The sequence below is a fragment of the Echinococcus granulosus genome (assembly GCF_000524195.1).
Source record: "Echinococcus granulosus chromosome Unknown EG_S00002, whole genome shotgun sequence".
In the NCBI taxonomy this organism is placed as follows: domain Eukaryota; kingdom Metazoa; phylum Platyhelminthes; class Cestoda; order Cyclophyllidea; family Taeniidae; genus Echinococcus; species Echinococcus granulosus.
Window position 1 is genome coordinate 1379921 of NW_020170382.1, and position 20067 is coordinate 1399987.

Sequence of the window (20067 nt, forward strand, 5' to 3'; positions counted from 1 at the left end):
AACTTGGGAACTGCACAGTAGATGAAGGGCGTATCTACCCCCACTACCTACCGCTTCTTTCTGCAAGACTTGAGGTAACCGTTAGATATTTATTCGACCATCATCCAAAGCCATGGGAGGAACCTAGTAGTTAAATACTCACTGCAATTGTTCCAGTGTTGATGGCGCCCTAGACACAAATATGATCGTTTTTTTCTCCTGAAGTGTAAAGTTACAAAGAAATAGTCTAGTGAAATTTTCCATAATAAAAAGTGATAACGACAAAGTTCTTCGTCAGCCATTCAGTTTGATGATTCACCATGCCAAGGAAATACAAGATTACCAACTGTACATCTGTATAGCACTTCGCCTGTTTCTAGAAGACAATGAATAAACTCAGTCCCAGCCACAGTTTCGGCCTCTCTTTTACCTCTCACTCAACTGTCTGACCCACTTTGCAAGCGATTTTCTGATGCGGATGACAAGAAAGGTCGATAGTCATCACTTGGATGCACATTACGGGGGGACTACAGAGGAGATAAGATCTTCCCCCTTTGAAATAAGAGGACAGTATACCTACGCTCTGTAACGAATAGCAAAAGGTTAGGTACTTTTTGTGGGACCCTACAATTTGTAATGAGCATCCTAGTCGTCTATAGCAAGGACGCGATAACAACGGTTCCTTCAGAAATGCCTAAAGGGTATTCCGGTCTCCGACAGGAAGAAGTTGAAGTAATCCTCACCTAGAGCCGTCTTAGAAACGAGTCGAAAATCACATTCAAAAACCTGCGTGCTGCACAGGCCCTTCCACCCAAGAAAAGAACAACCAGCATACCGTATGCCTGTGGCCTTTCACCCATTTAGTTAATTTTCCACCCACTTGTAAACGATAAATAGAAGCTTAAGCGATAATGATCGGAAAACTCTAAAATGATGGAAGAACCTATCGTATTCATTAGGAATAAATATATTCTCTAACGAGAGGTCCCGCAGCCAATCTTGTCAATTCGGAACTATGACAGATGGTGCTTGTGAACTGTGAAACTAATCCCCATTTAAGTCCATTGCTCTGAAGGCAGGTTCCAAGACCTGAATAAGACTGTTGACTACTTTGTCCTATCTATAATGAAATCGTATAAGTGAAAACACGAATGATAACATTTATGAATAATCAAGATGAGAAAGAGGTAAGTTATACTCTCAGAAGGAAATTACATTTCAGCCCTGTTCTCCGGGAGTCACCTCCAAACCAGGATGCCGCGGAAAGGGCACGTCCTCCTTATTTCTGGATGAGGAGGACAATTTTGATGAGTTTTCGCCCTTTTCGACTGCTCGCCGTCTCAATTCTTCTCTGAATTTCTCCTGTGTTGAAAGTATGAAAGAGGGGCGTTACGAAGGAGAAATATGACACAAAACGTACGATAAGAAAAGCGCCTCATGGAAACTACTACAGTTTCTTCATGCGGTAAACAAGTTTATCACAATTTTAGCTAGTAGCTTGCTATTGGGATTGTGTTAAATGTTTCACCTCCTCAAGCACTAAATTCGAGTATCCATGATGCCAAACAGTTTACCTTAATTTAAAAAAATTATAGCAAATGTCACTGAACACTCGTTCCAAGTCACAATTAGCTTTTCGAATCATCCCGCTTTTAGAAATGTCTTTTGGTGAATAGTTGCAGATAATTTAGGCTATTTTCGAGTAGTAGCTTCGCAGACAATTCCAAACGTCGATGTGGTACTTATTTGGCAAGGTTTTAGGTAATGAAAACGAAATTAAGTGTAGCCTGAATTTTGAACACGAAGCAGATGTCAATTGGGAGACTTGAGTCAAGGCTAGAGACAAGCGACAACGAATTTAAAGGGGTTGCTATAAAGCGAATACACCCAAAACCAGGTAGCAATACCTAACTTGATTACTATTCCATTTGAAAAAATTTAGCACATCCGCGTGTTCACCGTTTTTCTATTGCAGCTTTATAAGATTTAGTAAATCGGCTACCTACTAACTGACACCTAATAGTCCTGATCAGATGAAAGCTGTACTCGTCAGAATTTGCACCAACTGACTATTACGGCCAACATGTAACCAAGCGGTGAGAAACACTTAATCGTGATTTCATCACCTCATCATTAGAGCGAAAAATAGTGTCACTAGGGCTAGTTTAAGTCTATGACATGCCAAATTTAACTGTCCAATCAACTGTGGCATTCCGATCTGATTAACCATTGCAATGACAGAATTAATATATCTACCTTTCTAATATGATCAGGATGGTGGGCAATGACAGCCTGAAGGAAACCAGAAATAGGCATGAATCAGCAGTAGCAAGAGCTGGGGATTGATCCATGAACCAAAAATACTGAGTCAGATGAAGCAAGACGTCAAAGTAAAGATCCAGCAGTTTATCAATTAGCCAATAGTAAGATCACGGCAAACACTGCGTTTCAACCACCCTTTTTTCCATAGAATCAAAAGGCGCAAATGCAAAAACATGCCTCGCTTTCACGACCCTTAATCGCACGTATTTGGGCAGCCTTCGTGTTCCTCTCAATTTCCTCCAGTGTAGGCGGGTCTGCACGTCTATAACGCAGCCACGCATCCCACTCACTCGGAAGACGCGGAAGTTCTGATTAATGCAAAAAGAAAAAGTGAACACGATAGCTAGATCCAGGCCTCAGTATCATAAACAGAGGAGTTGCCTAGAGACAATGCATACACCTTTGAAAAATTGTACTGTTACACTTAGGCATAATACAACCCAGCTGATCCTCCGCAATGTTTCACCGTGCTATGATGAGGAATGCAGAGAAAAGATTTTGAAAACAGAAAATTCAGTCGAAGAAAAGAGGTCTCGCAACACTTTCAAATTGACCTAAAAACGTCGCCTTTGTAATTCAGCACAGCTATACTTAGACTGCGGAGACCCCCCCTTTAACTTCCCACAACTCGACATCCACGCCCATGGCATGGAGGCCCGTTCATCTCACCCCTGTTTCCATCTTTCCACACTCATGGTAAGGCGGCTTGCATACTTTAAAACTGCTTTAGGGATACCAAAAAGGTGCCCATCAAGGAAAGGCTAGGTATGATAATAAACGGTGGAACCAGTCTTCAAAAACGATTTCACCTAATAAATCTCCATGAGAATAGCTTATCAAATAACTTTTGCATGGTTTTCGTGAAAAAAAAGGCAAAGTTTGTATAAGCAAAACACTAATTTAACCCGTTTATGAAATACGGATCGTAGGCCCCCATCACTACAAGCAATCTTGGCAATAATTCTGTTCAGTGAGTTCATTCTGAAATGGAATTTTTTCTCAAAACCATGCTCCTCGATAAATAAAAAGATTCTTTTATTCAAACAAGATCTCAAAATAGTTTTAATTTCTGCTCTAAAAACTATGAAAAACAAACTTTAATTTTATGCACCGCAAATAGAGGGGGCTCAATTAGGAGCAGTTTGAGGACTTCTAAAGTCTAAAGTATCCGGAAAACGCATCAGTCTATCGAAGTATCGAAGTCATTAATGGACAAACTTGGGGTGAAAGGGAGCATCAGTGTAGAGTTCCACAGAGGTAGCAGGAAAATAAAATATGCATATCGAAAATCAAACAATTTAAAATAATGACTGTCTTTGACCAGTGCTAATGGCTAAAACAAACCAGTATTCAACTGCACCCATGAGTCCTCAATAGACTTCTGCCCGGGAACAAGGAAGAAGCGTTTCGGTCTAGCTGCGCGATGCGGAACCTCACTATCCCTATCTGGCTCCGCTTCAAAGTATCGATTTCCCATCGCATCAGTGCCAACCAGTCGACCCTCCACCTCAGTCAGACTATTCAGCGCACTGAGAGAGGACCTCAATCCAGACCAGAAGCCGAACCGCATGCCGAAGGTCTGAACGCATCGTTGAGCTGCGTAGGTCAGTGGGGAGGGGAATAACCGCACTGGGTGGCAAGACGCAGCCAGACAACGCAAGAGGCGCATTGAAGTCTGAAAAACACGATACCGTAACTCCCCAAGCAGTATATCAAGCCTCAGATGCCCCATTAGACGTCTCCCATGAAGCAACATTAGCAACCACCAAGTGATTCGCTCACCGCTAAGTCACCAGTTCGCTTGGTCTAACAATGGGGTTACCGTCGGTGCTGCTACTAAGCAGCCCCCGCCCCGGATTAAACAAGTTTCACGCTACAACTACGGATAAGGAGCAAGTAACTGATTTTAAAACACACTAAAAGAAATCCTAGGCCGTATATTACTGCATCAAAGGGCGAAAAGATCCAGATAATGACGCGACTACAAATTGTGGTTTAAATAGTGGTAAAGGGTAACATTGCCGGCACAGAAGAACAACAAAGAGATCACTCAAACACTGATCTTTATCATCAAAAAAATATGTTACATAAATGTGGACCTTGGGAACACAAGTATAAACGGTCAAAAAACGCAAATGCTACGCGCTATTCCGACGCAGTTCTCCTAGCTGCCGAGTGGAGTGGAGAAAATGTACATAAAGCCGTGACAGGCAGAACAACAGCGTGCGCGATAGCCACAACACTACTCCACCGCCAGGAGTTGGCGTAGCTGCTCGGCCAGGACCGATGACGATTTGTCTTCAAGGTAGGCGCAAGCCACGTGACGAAGCTTCTTAAGGCCGCTAGCATTGGCAGCCAAATCCTCGTGAAGACTCGAGACCTCCTGACGCAGTCTGCATGCTTCTTCACCCGCTTCACTCAGTCGTGCTCGCAAATCATTTAACTATAAGGCGACAAAATTAACAATAAGACCCGTTTCAAGAGGGACTGAAATGGCTAACTACGGAGCCCACCTCTGTGACAGAGTTGCCAATCTTCGTGTTGGCATCGGCAAGGTCGCTTTCAAGAGCCTGAACGTGACGCTTGAGCTCCGTACAAGCAGCGCATTCCTGGGGATGAAAAAGATAAATGGGTTCATATTTGTTTACACGTCAGTGAAACTAAGGGACAGTTGGAAAGATAGAGGAGGTTACTCCCTGTTATTTCACGATAGCTTTGGCTTACCATAACCCTGAGGCGCAGTCTGACTGCGTGTCATGCGTTTATCCTTAAAATACCAGATATGTTAAAGCTATCCGTCCAGTGCAGCAGATGTGAGGATTGGTAAGAGGAGAGTTAGATAGTTACCTGAGAGACGGCAGCAGGAACGTTTGCGTTGCTGGAACGGGTTCGCCTAACCCGTTTCGCCGGAGGAGAGGATGCGCCGACCGCATGGGCAGCAGCCTGCTCCAAATCAGCGCGTCGATTCTCACTCGTCGCCTCGTTCAACCGTTCACGAGTCTCAGCCAGAGTCGACTCCAGCTCAGTCAACTGTTTCGTCAGTTCTGTGCAACGTTCAGCGTACGCAGTGGATGACTGGTGCTCCTTCTTCAGGTCGGACAGTAGCTGTGTAATTCGGTGTGTGTCGTCAGAATTTTGTATCTAAGGTGAATAAACAAATCAACTATCCAATATTTATGGGACCGCAAAAAAACAATAAACAACAATGCAAAGAAAAGACTTACTGTTTCTGAGTTGACGCGATGCTTTTCAGACTCAAGCTCGACCGTCAGAGCAGCGCACTTAGTTCTCAATTCGTTAATCTCAGATCTGGAAGCCTCCAAATCAGCAACATTTTCCTTCGCTTTGGTAAGTTGTGATTCAATATCAGTGACCTTGGACTTCAAGTCTGCGATCTCTTTGTCTTTAGCTAATAGTTCGTCGTCTTCGGTAACTCCGTTGCACAGTGGTGCGTCACCTAAAGCAGGCACAAAAAGTAGTGGTACAGTAGACTCAAAAGGAGAATTCATGCTGACCACTAAAATTTACTTTTGGATTTTAAAAGAGAAACGATGCGTTTCTGAGCATCAATCAATTGGGCTTCGGTAGTGGTAAGGCGGAGACGCAGTTCATTGGTCTGTTGAGCGAGAAAGCGATTGGTGGTCCGCACACTATTCAAATCGGTCTGCCAGCGCTCCGTCTCAACGCCTCCACGAACCACGCGAAGACGCACTGCCTCCAGCTCTTTGTTCACCTGCTCCAATTGGGTCGTCTTGGTAGTCAACTCTGCCGTCAGATCGTTCACCTGACGCTCCCTTGTCTTCATCTAAAGGAGAAAAGGCGCCAAATCAGTCCTCTACCATTTAATAAGCAGCAATAGCAATAGCGAGATGAACCCAGGTCAAGGGGACGTCGATTAGGGGACATACCTCTGAAGAGAAAGACTCCAATTGGGCCGATTTTTCGTCAAAACGGGACCTGAGATCAAACAGTTCTGAGCGCTTAGCTTCATTGTCCAAGCGCAGCTGATTGACTGCCGTTTGTAGCTCGGTGATGCGAGCCTTATCAGCCGGGTCGCCAGAGTGAATAACCTGGTAGCAAAAACAATCGAGGCTAGCGCTATAAGTCACAATCGCACTATCATTCTACAAATTCTAAGATGACAGTTAAAAATAGCAAATATTAAATGGTAGACGCAATTCCTGATCAAAATTTGGGTACAAATAGGCTGCTCTAGGTTTTAACAATCCCATTCAATCCTACTAGTAGCAAAATGACTTGGGGATGACAATTTACCGGTTTTGGGGCATTGGCTATCTCAGCCAACTCCTCCTCCACTTTCTTCATTTTTTCTTTCACCTCATTCAACTCCACTTCCATCTCATCCATCTCTGCTTCCGCCCGCTTTCTCCGCTGGTACTCGCGGTCCCTTTTACCCCGAAGTCGTTCGATTTCAATCTCAATTTCGGGTGGGTAGCCGTCATAACGCCGACCGCCACCGCGTAGCCCTCCATCCTCACGCAAGGTTGCGAGTTCTCGTTTAAGAATGCTGACCTGAGCGGAAAGACTGGATCGTTCCACTTCCGCCGCCTCTAGTCGAGAGGCCTTCTTTTGTATCTCCTATTTGAGCGACAATTCGACCATTATAACAAGTGATCTGGATACAAACCCGAAATCAGTAATGCCAATCTACAGGGATGTGTTAGTCGAATGTTCATCGTAGAGTTACCGATTGGTTTACCTTTGCTGCAAAAGCCGAAACTCACGTTCCGAGCCGACTGACAAAGGAAGAGTGCGTGCAAAGACTTCGGAGTATAAACGGTTAACGTTACCTGGTAAATTCGGAGGATGACATCTTCTCGGTAGGTCAGAAGCTGATTAAGCTCGTGTACTTTACCCTCCAAATCAAGTACACGAGCCCGGAGAGTGGCCGGGTCCGCATTATTAAGCTTTTCTATTTCACTCGGATCAGGTTTCTTCTCCTCTAGAATCCACGGTGGGAGCGACGGCCCAATCAAGCGGTTATTTGCCTAAAGGCAGTTTGGACAAACCTGAAGACAGCTTACCATATCGCCCTTCGTACGCTTGTCCGAGTGTTTCGACTCCTTTACCGATGCTTCCAAGTTAGCACACTTCTCTCTCAAGCTTTCAATGTCCGCATCCCGGTTCTCAATCTAAAAAGAGCAAGAATTGAGACATGCACAACATTTTTGAAGAAAGACTAGACACCACCCACCTTCTCTTGAAGGGAATCGCGTTCGTCGGTCAAGTCCTTCACGCTTCTTTCAAGCTCACTTTTAGCCTGCTTCATTTCCGCCAACTGTTCGACAAATTTAGCCTCCTGTTCTTTAAAGTACTGATTGGCAGCAGCCAAACCACTTTCACTTACACCCCCAGATCTAACGAAGAGCAGCGCGTTAGGAGGAAATGCGAAGACGGCTTACGACTCGGCAATTTTGTCCAGAAGCGCGGTTTTCGCGGCCACATTTTCACGCAAACGGTCACATTCATCCGCCCTATCCAAGGCCTCGCTTAAAGTCACCTCTAATTTACCACATTTCGATTTTAAACCTTCCACTTCCTCAGAGAGGTTCTGAACCTTCCCTTCCAGCTCTTTAGAAAATTTCCGTTGCTTTTCAATAATGCTATCCTTTACCTACAAATAAGTATTTCGAAAGTGAGCAGCGATGGAGCCCACCTTAACAAGACTCTCCGCCTCCGTAGCCCGACGTTCGGTAGCCGCCAATTTTGTTTCGTTAGCATCCAAACTTTGACGCAAACGCTCAGCTTGAGTTTGGCTTTCAGTTAATTCAGTCTTGATGCTATCTAGCGTTCGCAAACGACTTTCTAAATCGCTAATTTGAAGGCGACAATCCATAACTTTTTTCTTTTCATCACGATTTTGATTAACCAAACTCCTATTGCTGAGTTGTAAACTAGCGATGTCTATGGAGAGTTTTTTATTCTCTTCTGACAGTATTCTGAAAGAAAAATGCTTAGTTACGAAAATGAGTAATTGGTAAACTAACATTCACTTCTCTGAGAAGAGCATACCTATACTGTTCTTCGTAATTTACTTCCACTACTTCTTGCTCTTCTGCCATGATACCTTTGGTAAAAACAAAAAGATGAGCGATCGGATCTAAATCGCAAAATAAACGTACCGGCATTCTCATCAACAAATGTCAGTTGCAAGCCAGGCGCGGAATATAAAAAATCTGGGATTTAGAGCTAAATATATTGGCACTAGGAAACAATCTTAAGGTTATAGTACTAAAGCATTCACAGCGATTAACCGACGTAACCCAGTCACGATAGTGGACAAGCTTACTGTGGACTCATCTACGACGAAGCCGGAAGCATGAGTCGTTGGTTATCCTACCACTTTTAAAACTGGATCATCTCACAAAGGGTCCCATAGGTAGCAGACAAAGGAGCGTTTTTACGTTTAAAAGCTACTATTATGTAAGAACACCATCAAAAACCGACGAAAAAACTTACAAAGCAAGATTTCACGGACAAAAGCAACAAGCGCGCCGACAAAGTGCGTGATACATTTAAAGTCCCCATGAACTAAAATGGAATTTCACAACAAATTACGACACCGATTTATCATGAGGGCATAGGTTGTGACGTTTGTTTGGCTTTTTGCAAAACTGGCACTGGCAAGGGTAGTATACTAGGCAACAACTTTTAGGAATTTTAATACTGTTTCAATTCGTAACTTTTTAACTCTAGCTTTTTTCACAGCGCGTTACCTGCCCTAGATGCGCATTTATTGTAATAGTTTTGTTGTAATATTACTTGAAATTAAAATATCCAATGGCTAAGCGATAGTGTACATGTGATACAACGATATGATGTTATGGGATGCTAAACTCACGTTTTAACTCTGCGTATGACTAGAAGGGCACTTAAATCTGTACATATTGCACTTTAGCTAGCGATTTTGTCTTTATTCTACACCAGTTACCTCTCAGCTAGTTGCTTTGTAGACAAATCATTCAGTTGAAAACTCGAATAATGAAAGCCTCAACAATTTCCCTAGTGCACTTAAGCTGAGAGTGCCTTGGTCTCTTCAGCCCGTGATAATAATGAACCAATTTAAAAGACCTATCAGAACTACAAATTAGATTCTGCCATGTTAATTTTACTGATGTCACCCACTTTTTACCTCCATAATCGAGTCAGCTACTCTGAGATTGGGTTTAATTTTCGCTACCACCAGTGTAACAATTTGAAACTTTTTTGAAAACGAAAGAGGATACAACACTAGAGTAGAACATACATGTTCAAAATAAAGAAGGGGTTGAGGTCACTGGCTTGGTCTAGAGGCCAGCCCACACAACTAACGTACTGTAGCGTCCAAGACTTCCCTAAAGACGAAATAAGACACAGAACTCGGGTAGAATACATACATATATATGTTCAGCACAGAGAAGTTGTTTGGGCTATTGGCATGGCCCGAAGGCTAGCCCACCCAGCGAGGTGCAAAAAGGCTAATTTAAAGTACAAAATTGGCGCCTCACCACTACCGAGGGATAAACCACCATCGTATTACAGTACAGTGGCCAAGACACAAAGTGGCCTTTACCTAAGCTGAGAGTTTAACAATCAAAGCATTGCACATGCGCGGCTGTAATGAAATGTTTTCGTTGTATTTTTCATATTCCTTTGCTGCGGTTAAATAAGTTTTTTTTGCAAAAGAATTTATTTTTACCTCTCCTTAGGTTACATCTCCAGAATCACGATCTGACTCAGAATAAAGAGATCCTGTTCATAGTACATAAACGAGAATGTTCTTGACGCGTATTCGTTGCGCTGCAAGAATAATAGAATACGTAAGAGAGTTTAAGGGCAAGTTAGAAACAAACACAGTTTTCCATTATTTTTTTATCTCGGTGAAATTTCTGATCACTACTGAGAACGTGTCCGTGTCTCATTTTTGTAAGAAAATCTTGTGCTATATTTATTTTGCCGAAAAGGCTATTCGCCTGTGAAACCTACTCAACATAGTACGGTGTGTAAGCCCGGACTTTTTGTATGAATGGATTTTACTGCGGCAGACATTCGTTTGACTTCACCTTCACAGTTGATTTCGTCGATCCTACTGGTCTGGGTAATATCGTCGACCACTGGTGGGAACCCGAATTTTAATTTTAAGTAGAATTCCCACCAATTGTGTTTTTTTTCGTTTAAACAGTAGACCGTGTCCTCAATAGTTCAATCTTCTTGCGATTATATGTTCGGGAATGGAAGCTAGGTAGGCGATACGGCAGCAATTCTATATCATAGAAATTGTGCCCAGCTTAGTTTGAAATTTAAAGAATCCACAAAAGTTGGTAAATTTTTGCTCTTTTTGGTAGGCATACTATTAGTGAAATGGAAATTTACTGCTTTGTTGCCGTTTTGTGCTTTATTTGCTTATAAAGCTACTTAAGTTTCTGCAAGCAGTATTTCGACGCCCCAAGACATCCGTGAAGACCGAGAATGACACGATACTTGGACAGAATATGCGTGCATATTAGAAGTACAGAATGGGTTGGGGCTACTGGCATGTCACGGAGGCCAGCCCCCTCCCCTACATAGGCGCAATGGCGAGGACTCGTGGCGGCCGAGACGCTACATTAGGTCATTTTACGAGCTATCTAGCCATTTGGCCTACTTGCAATGTGTAATTCCCTTATTACATCGGCTCCTTACGACCACAGAGGGGGAGGGGGCTTGAGAGGCTTCACCACTTTTTCCCTATTCTCAGTGAGAGAATTGTAGTTTTTATTATCACAGATACCTTGCGAATGCTTACTAAAGGTTGGCAAAAGACATGACGTCCCAAGAGCTGTTCGTCAGATATTAATGGCCTGGTCTACGTTTGAGTGAAGGGCATCAATTTGATATGTAGTATCTGCCACCTTGTTCAAAAACCTATGCTTACATACTCTTATACGTTAGGAAAGCCGTTGTAAAAATCGCGGCTAAAGTGCGCTTATCCACTTCAGACGATAAATACTATGGCCTAGTAACAAATCGTTTACCTAATTAACTTAAGGAAATTGTCCAACTAATCAGCTGCGACTGAATCGCAGTAACAAGAATCATGGGTGAATCTAGCAGTAATCTTCAAGCTAAATTATTTTTATCGCACATTTCTCCTGGTTTGTTTTAATCGGTTGCCGTCCAGGAGGTCTGTTGAATAATTGGAATAATTGGCGTTTTTGGTGTATGGAATGGCCTCATTTACAAACAAAAGAAATATGTTATTTGAGCGGAGAAAGTATATTTCATCACTGACGGCTGAAGAAAAGGTGCCTAAGGTCATGCCTTACATTCCTTGTCAAGTAAGTGTTTTTTACACTAAGCTTTTGATTGTGCCTACTTAACAGCATTAATTCACAAGTTAGAATGCGTGCCCCAACATTACTGTGTTAATCTGTAGCGTGATTAATGAAATTGAGTCCTAGCTGGGTCTAAACACGCCTAATGGTCTTCGCAGTTAATGAGGCTATACAATGTCTCTCACATTTACTTTATGTTCATTGCCCTTCTTGAGCCAATTTCGCTTGGCTTAGGGTTGTCCTGTACATTAATTATCAAGTGTACTATGCCTCTTTAGTGGCATTTTCTGTGCTCATGGCCTGAAAATTGTTTTCAACCTAATCTGTTATTTCGTTGGTACAAATAATTGTCCACTGTCAAATCTAGTTCGTTTTAGGCTAGTAGCCGTTGGTTACTGGCTGGATTTAACTGCTTGCTTTATTTTCAACTGTTTTTGAAAAAAACTAGCAATTGGATTGTAAATGTGCGAGTTGGAAACCCTGTGACAATGGCGAGGATACTTACCGCTGTGCACTCTGCGATCACCATCATTGTGGCGACAGCAGCTCTCCTGAGTTCTCTAGTTGGATTGAAGATCTTGCAGTGCAGATGGTAGAAGATCTTGAAACACTCTTCCTCCTCTGTTCCAACGAGGAAGACCTGGAGACCCGCCAGTTATACTTCTGCATGCTCAAGCGCTTGCGAAAGGCTTTAGCTAATCGGACTCACCCTCAGGTGGACGATCTGCCTCCCTTTGAACGGCCTAGTATCTCCACTGCAGTGCGCAATCTCATCATCCAAAAACTCTCCATCACTCCTAGTGAAGCTCTTATCTACGTTGATGCTGGTCGTCTGGTTCTCACCTACCTCAACGGTCACCGATTGCAGGCGCCAAAGCACCGCAAACAGAAGAATGAAAACCTCACTGGCTACAGGCTGATTTACATGCGTTGGATGTGCCACTGTTACATCCCCCTCTTCTGTACAACCTTTCCCTACTTTGAACCCACAGCCGCCTTTGGTAAGAACTTCTTTCTCGCCCTCCTCCCAGAACTAAAGTCGGGTCTCTTGGAGAAAGTACGTGAGGAGAAGACTAAACTGCAGTCGGAACTCTCTGCATTTATTTCAGAGCTAGAGCGTGAGGCTCGTCTCCCCAACTCCCCTATTTGGGACCCATTTTTCAGACCATTTTCAGCCTCTGGAAAGCTGGAGGAGTCTGGAATCCTCTCCAACCCCACCGCTGTCTTTGTTGACTGCAAAGTGGCCAATACAGATATGGAAGAGGAGGAGGGGGAAGAGGATGAGTCTCAGAACGTCACCTTAAAGGTGGATAAAGAGGATGCGGAGGTGGAAGATGACCTTTTCACTACCCCGAAGCGTAGATCCGGTTTGAGGATAAAAAACCAGGCAATGGTTGAAAACTCATTCTATCCAACGAGAAGCACCACGAAAATGCTTAACACATCCCTATTTGGCCTTCGTCGACCCTTGGAGTATGACTCTACTGCGCCCAGTGGAGCTTCTACTCCGCCGGCCAAGCGATTGCGTTGCGAGTTCTCCCCCTCATCCTCCATCGCGGGAGAAATAAGTCCACGAGAATTGGAAGAGGTGGTAAAGGAGCTGGACGCAGAACAGAGTCTTGGGCGGAATCTACTGCCCTCTCCAACTGTATGGGGTTGCTCTCTTTCCTTTTACTTCATTTTTAATTTCCCTCCTTACCACTTTGTCTTACTGTTTGGATGCAGTTGCGCTCGTTCTTGGCGACTCGTGACGCAGCCGCGCGAAGGGAGGAATCTGCGGGTACGATTGAATTTCACGTAGTGAGTAACAGTTTGAGTCAGCAGCAGGAGCCCTCTACGTACATTTGGCTTTTGGAGCTTCTCAATGTCTTTGCCATTCAACTGCCCCGCATGCCTAAGGAGTACATCACCCGTCTCGTCTTTGATCCGTACGTTAGCTTTTACATTGGTTTCTCGTGGTACATGAGTTTTCCCTGAATTCGTTTTAAGGCTCTATTATCGATGAGTAAAGGGCTGGAACTGACAGCGTAGGTAGACTGCATGTCATCAGGGCCGTGAACGTTTCGCAGGTGGCTGAAAAGCTTTACATATTCAATTATACGTAAGTGAAATTAATATCATTGTTTCACAGATCTCTTTTCCCCGTCTTCCTTGGCGTTCCTTATGATCACGTTCTTGCTTGGCCCATCTAGACATATCTGACCGTGAGGTGGAAACAGATGTCATACGTCGAGAAGTGTTTCGAATGCAACGACAGTTCCGTTTGCGAATTACATTCTGGAGCTTTATTTGTCATGTATTCATTGAAGCATTTCGCATACCAGTCACTTTTTGAAGGAATAAAGCGAAACTATTTTGTGAATTATATAAGGTAGCTTTATAATGGTATGTTCCCTATTTATCCCTTTTTGTCAAGCCATCTTTGTTTCCATGTTGACCAGTAGCCCGTCGAATTTACTCCCACTTTCTTGTAACAAAAAAAGTACATCGTCTTCAGGTCATGCTCATGTTTAATAGTTTCCGGATATCCTAAGCGCCTCCCTTATGAGCGGTCTCCATTTGTTCCACTTTGGCGACTCTTCATTTCTGGTCCTTTGGTAGAACTGGGGACTGGGGTTCCGACTAAGTGTCACAACGACTTCAATAGCCTTCCTGTTGTGGTTCCGAGCAGATTCATTTATCTACAGTAAATGCCTTCTGTGTGACTTTGACATGTCTTTCGACAGGCGAAGAGCTGTTGGTAGCTCGGCAATACTGTCATAAACTCGCTGAGGGAACGAGACTAGGACCATTATGTTAACTTATTTTTGGGAGGGTAGAAATGTTTCACAACAAAATTACGTTAGACTAAATAGATATCTCAGATGAATGAGACGTCCCTAATGCTTGTGTTTCTTGATTCCATCAACTGTCACATTGCACTGACTGTCTTCACTACTTTTTTCGTAGAAAGCACAAAAATCAGGTTCTGTTGAAGGTTTCTGAGAATGGGGATCGTCATGCAATTGGCGGAATTACCTTCCGAATGTTCCCCTCCCAGGGCTTTTCTGAGATCGTCTTCTGCGCCGTGATATTCAATGAGCAGGTTAAGGTGAGCTTGCGAAACCGCCTCGTATTTCCACATGGAAATCGTACCCCGTACTGCTTTACCACTATTTTCGTGAAAAGGGCTATGGGACACAGATGATGAACCACTTGAAAGACTACCATACGCAGCATGGAGTTTACCACTTCCTCACCTATGCAGACGCCTTCGCGACGGGCTACTTTCGAAAGCAAGGGTTTTCGCGGGAAATTCGCCTGCCCCGCCAAGCCTATCAGGGCTACATTAAGGAATACGAGGGCGCCACTCTCATGGGCTGTGAGCTCTATCCCAACGTGGTGTACAAACAGTTCTCCGAGGTCATTAGCCGTCAGCGTGAGGTGAGTCTATACTCTTACTCACGGCGCCAGTATCCGCTTTTGGTTTTTCCCTGTGGTGGGTTTCGCGGTAACTACACAGATTGTCCAGATATAAATAGGCGGTTGTGGGCACACCAAAATTAGCAATACTCTACTACGCTTGGGCAACATTTCCATGTTGAGGATGGTATTTTTTTGCTACGCAACTACACTGACCTGAGGCTAAAGTGAATGCATTTGAAATACTGGGCAGTGTTTAGCTATCTCTATCTCTGCTTTAATCGATTTTCATTCTTCATCATCCTTGGCAACCTTTTCTCAATATTATTTTAAAAACAATAAATTTTGGCCAGCAAAAGTGGTTCAAATCTTATTTCCAGAAATCGTGATATCACCGGCCTTGTAACGCCCATGTTTCGAATTTTTGCCTTAATTCTTGTCTTGAAGTTTAGATCGAGTTTCAACGTGGGGCGTTCAAATGTTCTTTAAACCTGTCATAAGGCTGCAGCGCTTGAGGAAGCTATGCTGCAAATGTACCTACGGATTCAAAGGCTAGGATTATGACATGGGCGTGCGACATGATACGGTTATGATGCAAAAACCTGGACGCAACTTTTGCCAATTCTTACTTTGAATACTGAGTAACAGTCCTTAGATTTCTCCTCGTCGCTCTAGATAATCACTCGCATTATTGATCGTCGAAAGCGCGCCCTAGAGACAGTCTACCCGGGCATTCCGAATTCTCAGTTTCGACTAGGCCCCATACCCCTCTCCTCCATTCCTGGCCTCGTGGAGGCTGGTTGGAGACCATCTGATCCCACGGACGAAGAGAATGACGAGAAGACGGCAACGGCGACAGATGTGACTGTTACTGCTCCCGAGACTGGCACTACCACCACCGTTTGCGTAGACACTTCTGCAACGACTCCAGGAGAAACACCGGCAACGGAAGCAGCAATGGCATTGGGGGAGGCCGCTAGTGCCAGCGAGCCTCTGAGCATTCAGGTAACTCCTCAGTCTCCCCCCCTCGAGGGGGAAGAGGGCCTCCTACCCCCGCAGTTGCCACCACCGCCACCTGCGCAGGTCAGGCAGCCAAGCTGTCGACGGACAAGGCTCTCTGTGTCTACTTCTCGTGGTGGCAATGATAGTACTGACGATGATACGATTGCCAGACGCACAAGGGCTAGTTCTGGGTAGGCGGAATCACGATTCCTGCTTGTTTAACTGAATTGATCAGATGATAGGTTTTATTTTTAGTTCCAAGCAGTGAAATTTAAGCCGATTTTAAGTGTTTCTTCGTTCTTACTGCTATGCACTTCTGCGGCCGTTTGCCTTTGAATCTGTGCAAATGCCTTCTAGCAATCCTATAGTAACTCGACTTAGATTTTAAATATCATCAGTCAGTTAATATTTCTTGCTTGCTATTTGACCACGCATTTCACACAATACCCCAGCAATCAAAGAATGCAGTCATTTTTACCTTTAATACTGAAAAATTTGGCGCGTTCTTTGCAGCATTTCGTTCCAAATGCAGCAGTGGTAACGAATTTGTGAAGCGACGAATGCTTGACGCTTGAACTACTCTTGAAAGTTTAATTTTGAGCGATTTCGACTCAAATAACCATCTTGGTGACCCATTAAGTGTCACAATGGAAGCCTGCTTATTATCTCAAGATGACTTGCCAGGACACTAGTATTATTGAGAATATTTTAGTGGATGAATCAGAGACTGATTGCCTCCGGATATCGAATAAACAGTTTAAACGCTACCTCTGATTGGAAGGTGGCTGTCTTAGTCTTAATGGATTACAATTTATTTTCTTTACGGTCGTCATGTTTGAGGTCATGCTTTTCACAATCACTTTATTTAGAAGCGATTCGATAACATATGAGGAGGCCAACATGTGAGTTATTTTATTCCCCTGTTCCCCCTTACTGCCGCTACTGCCTCTTCCACTGCTTTCGATGTAGCCGCTTTCAATCCCCCGTGACTTATTTCACTCGGCAACACCGTTTAAGCCACTTTAACTTTCACTCTAACTTACTCGTGTGATAAGGTACGGGATTTTTCATGTTTCTTCTTTTGGCGTCCCTTTTTTCTAGAAAATCGACCCACGTAAATGATAATCAAGTCCCTGCGTTTACTTCCCGATCCTCTCCACCACTGGTGGCAACAACATCGACGGCACCGACATTAGTAGAGAAAGCGCGACAGAGGGAGGAGATGCGACTCTTCAACGAATCCGTAGATGCCCTGGCAGAACGCCTTCGTCCTGTCCTCGAAGCCGTGAAGGCACACAAGTTTGCCGGTCCTTTTCTTGCTCCAGTCACTGCTGCTGAGGCTCCTGGGTACTTCAGCATCATCACTTTTCCTATCGGTGGGTGGCTCTTGCCTATTTTTCCTTTTTTGCTTCGAAATCCTTTTAGTCCATAACTTGAAGCTATTTCATAGAATATAGAAGCAAGCTACACCAGCTGCACAAACCACAAGACTCGATCCGTCACGATTTTATGTACTTGGAGAACCAGGTTCTTAATTGTCGTTGCTGTGAATAATTTCAACTCTTGATGTTTCGAGGTAAAGATAGTATTTGTGTCATGTGAGGTGGGTGTACGATGTATAATGGTACGAAAACCTAAAGAATCGGCTTTCAGAAGGACTACTTGGTTACTTGGCGGCAGAGTAGCATTGCTGTCTCTCTTGGCAGTTTGATCAGTAATAATCCATAGTACCCGATACCTTACTAGTGTCGGAAAGTACTCATAATTGTGCTGGAGAGTAGCTTATTCACGTAAGGAAATCGTTTAATTTTATTTTTTTTTTCAACAGTGTTTAGTCAATCATAGCCCCATTCTAAAGGATACCTTTCAATTGCGCTCTAAGACAGTTTTGAGGCGCGACTTCTCTCTTCTGTTAACGTCTTTTTCTCACCCCTTGATAGTTTTTTGAGCAGATTGGCGTCATAAAATTTACCGCCTTTTTTGGGTCACGGAAATGTAAAAATTCATTTTTAGCTATTTTTAAACACTCGACTTACCATTCCGGCAGACGATCCGCAGTAGATCCACTTGCCAAAGTGGATAATTTTAGTGAGGCCCTTTAGAGTTATGCTAATCGGATGGATTGGTTTAACTTAGCGAAGTACTTGCAAAATCTTCCGTGTGCATTCACTAGTCAAACGTTTTAGTTGTTGATGTTACAAGCTAGTTCCACAACAAAGCTTGAATTGATAACTGATTCGCAAACGGCAGTTCACGAATGAACAAAACTAAGAATAGCTTAAGTGAAGTTGCGTGGGTTTTGTATTCTCAAGTCTGCCACTAAAGGAAATTGGGTATTTAACGCCAAGAACAAGTAGGTGCTACCGATTATTTGTAGCCCGGCAGACACATGCATGCATGAAACTTAGGTAAATCTTCCCTTTTAGGATATTGAAGGCTTCACAGCACGTAATTTACCACTAAAAGCGTAATGAGAGGGTACTAGCCAGGAAGTGGCTTTTTACAAGCATATAGAAGGGGTTGAAAGGATTCACGTAGGCGAATGTGAGATTAGGGCAAACATTCTTCTATCTAGTCCTCTCATTTTTGAGGGTCGTAACCAGCGCTTCAGTAGCTACTCCTCAAATTTGATCGCTACAGCTTTTCCTGCCAACTGTAATCGGCTGGGCAATGTGAACGCAGCTGAAATGATGCCTTTGACCCATATCGAGAATGCGTCATAGATTCAGGCGGATATTTATAAATGTCACGTACTTACGGTGGATCGCGCTAAAGGGGAATTTATGTGAAAAGTGGTGCTTAGGACTGGAAGATGTTCTATAGCAATCACTTCCTGCAGTTTAATCTCTTTTCATAGGAAAGTTTGTCTAAAAGGAATGCGGAAAGAGGGGTGTCGTGGTCTCAAATACTGATTACTGATTACGGCAGCCAGTTCTCTAAAGGAAATTTTGTTGTCTTAAACCCTAACCCTGATTAATTGCTAGTCGTCATTAGAGGGCTCGAGATTTGAGTATTTGCCGGGTCGACGCGATGTTGACAAGGTGATCTGTCTTATTCAGGGTGGATTCACCGGTGCTTCTGCCAATATGGTGCCTGGCATGTACTATAAACGAGTAGAAGGGGCCAAGTGGGACATGAACAGAGTCTCTTACTACCAGCATGGAGGTGGAAATGTGAGGGATTTAAGACTTGCGTAGCCAACTGCTAGAGACACGGAAGTCTCCATTTTCATCCAACTGCTCTGATTTTTCTGATCAGATTTGCGCACAATGACGGAGCGCCTGCGAAGTCGGTACTACACCCACGTGGACCTCTTCATTGCTGACATGCGACGAATGTTCCACAACTGTCGAACTTACAACCACCCCGACTCAGACCTCTACCGTCATGTCGCCTCCCTCGATGCTCTCTTCACGCGAAAGATGCGCGAAGCAAATCTTTGGGACAATCCACCCTCACCCTTGCCTCCTCCCTAGCCTCCCACCCCTTTCTACCTCCCCCTCCCTTGTACATGTACGGCCGACCTAGACTCCGTTTAAGATGTATTTACAATTCCTTTTACTGGTAATTCTTGTTCACATTTGTCTGCTTTGGGTGTGTTCTGCTATCGCTGTTGCTACTGTTTTTTGCTAGCACTGAAAATCTTGTTGTGGAATCAGGCGAAAAACCGTTGGTTCACCCTCCTCCCTGCGCTAAAAAGTAATGAATTTTTCGCTGATCTCTGGGATTCTGGGCTCCAGAGTCGATGTTTTAGTACACATTTACGATTTTAATTGAACTTTACTTGCAAATCAACCTCAATGTTGCCTGTGAGGCCTCAAATGTCTCAAATTGTTGATCAAGGAGTTTTGATAGTTACTTCATCTCAGAGTGGTCTCGTTCATCTTTACAATCCAAGCAAGGGTAAAGAATTTGCAATATCTGGTTCTTCAATAGTGCAAAGTGATAGGGATTAAATCAGAGTAGGAAGTCCATTGAATTCACGGTACCTGCCTTACTATCTGCCTTATTCCGAAGCGTCGACAGCGGCTTGATGTGAACGCATGGA

At 43.8% G+C, this 20067-nt stretch overlaps 2 protein-coding genes across 2 annotated transcripts; one reads left to right on the forward strand and one right to left on the reverse strand. All coding sequences in view use genetic code 11, as the record gives it.

Moving 5' to 3' along the window:
• Nucleotides 1–2451: 2451 nt before the first annotated feature.
• Nucleotides 2452–8384, reverse strand: EGR_00517 (Ribosome-binding protein 1 (Ribosome receptor protein); the record flags this gene model as incomplete). The annotated part of the gene is made up of 15 exons (XM_024489766.1): nt 2452–2609; nt 3646–3976; nt 4553–4744; nt 4815–4910; nt 5149–5442; nt 5526–5758; nt 5830–6106; nt 6210–6371; nt 6577–6900; nt 7047–7310; nt 7347–7454; nt 7517–7679; nt 7725–7936; nt 7979–8261; nt 8335–8384. 15 exons carry the CDS (start codon nt 8382–8384, stop codon nt 2452–2454), a joined length of 3147 nt encoding a protein of 1048 aa, XP_024355763.1.
• Nucleotides 8385–11534: 3150 nt separating this feature from the next.
• EGR_00518 (Histone acetyltransferase KAT2B) lies at nt 11535–19495 on the forward strand (the record flags this gene model as incomplete). The annotated part of the gene is made up of 10 exons (XM_024489767.1): nt 11535–11618; nt 12064–13263; nt 13341–13543; nt 14565–14706; nt 14784–15038; nt 15693–16210; nt 17121–17395; nt 17470–17546; nt 19004–19184; nt 19278–19495. The coding sequence occupies 10 exons, from the start codon at nt 11535–11537 to the stop codon at nt 19493–19495; spliced, it is 3153 nt and encodes a 1050-aa protein (XP_024355764.1).
• Nucleotides 19496–20067: the final 572 nt, after the last annotated feature.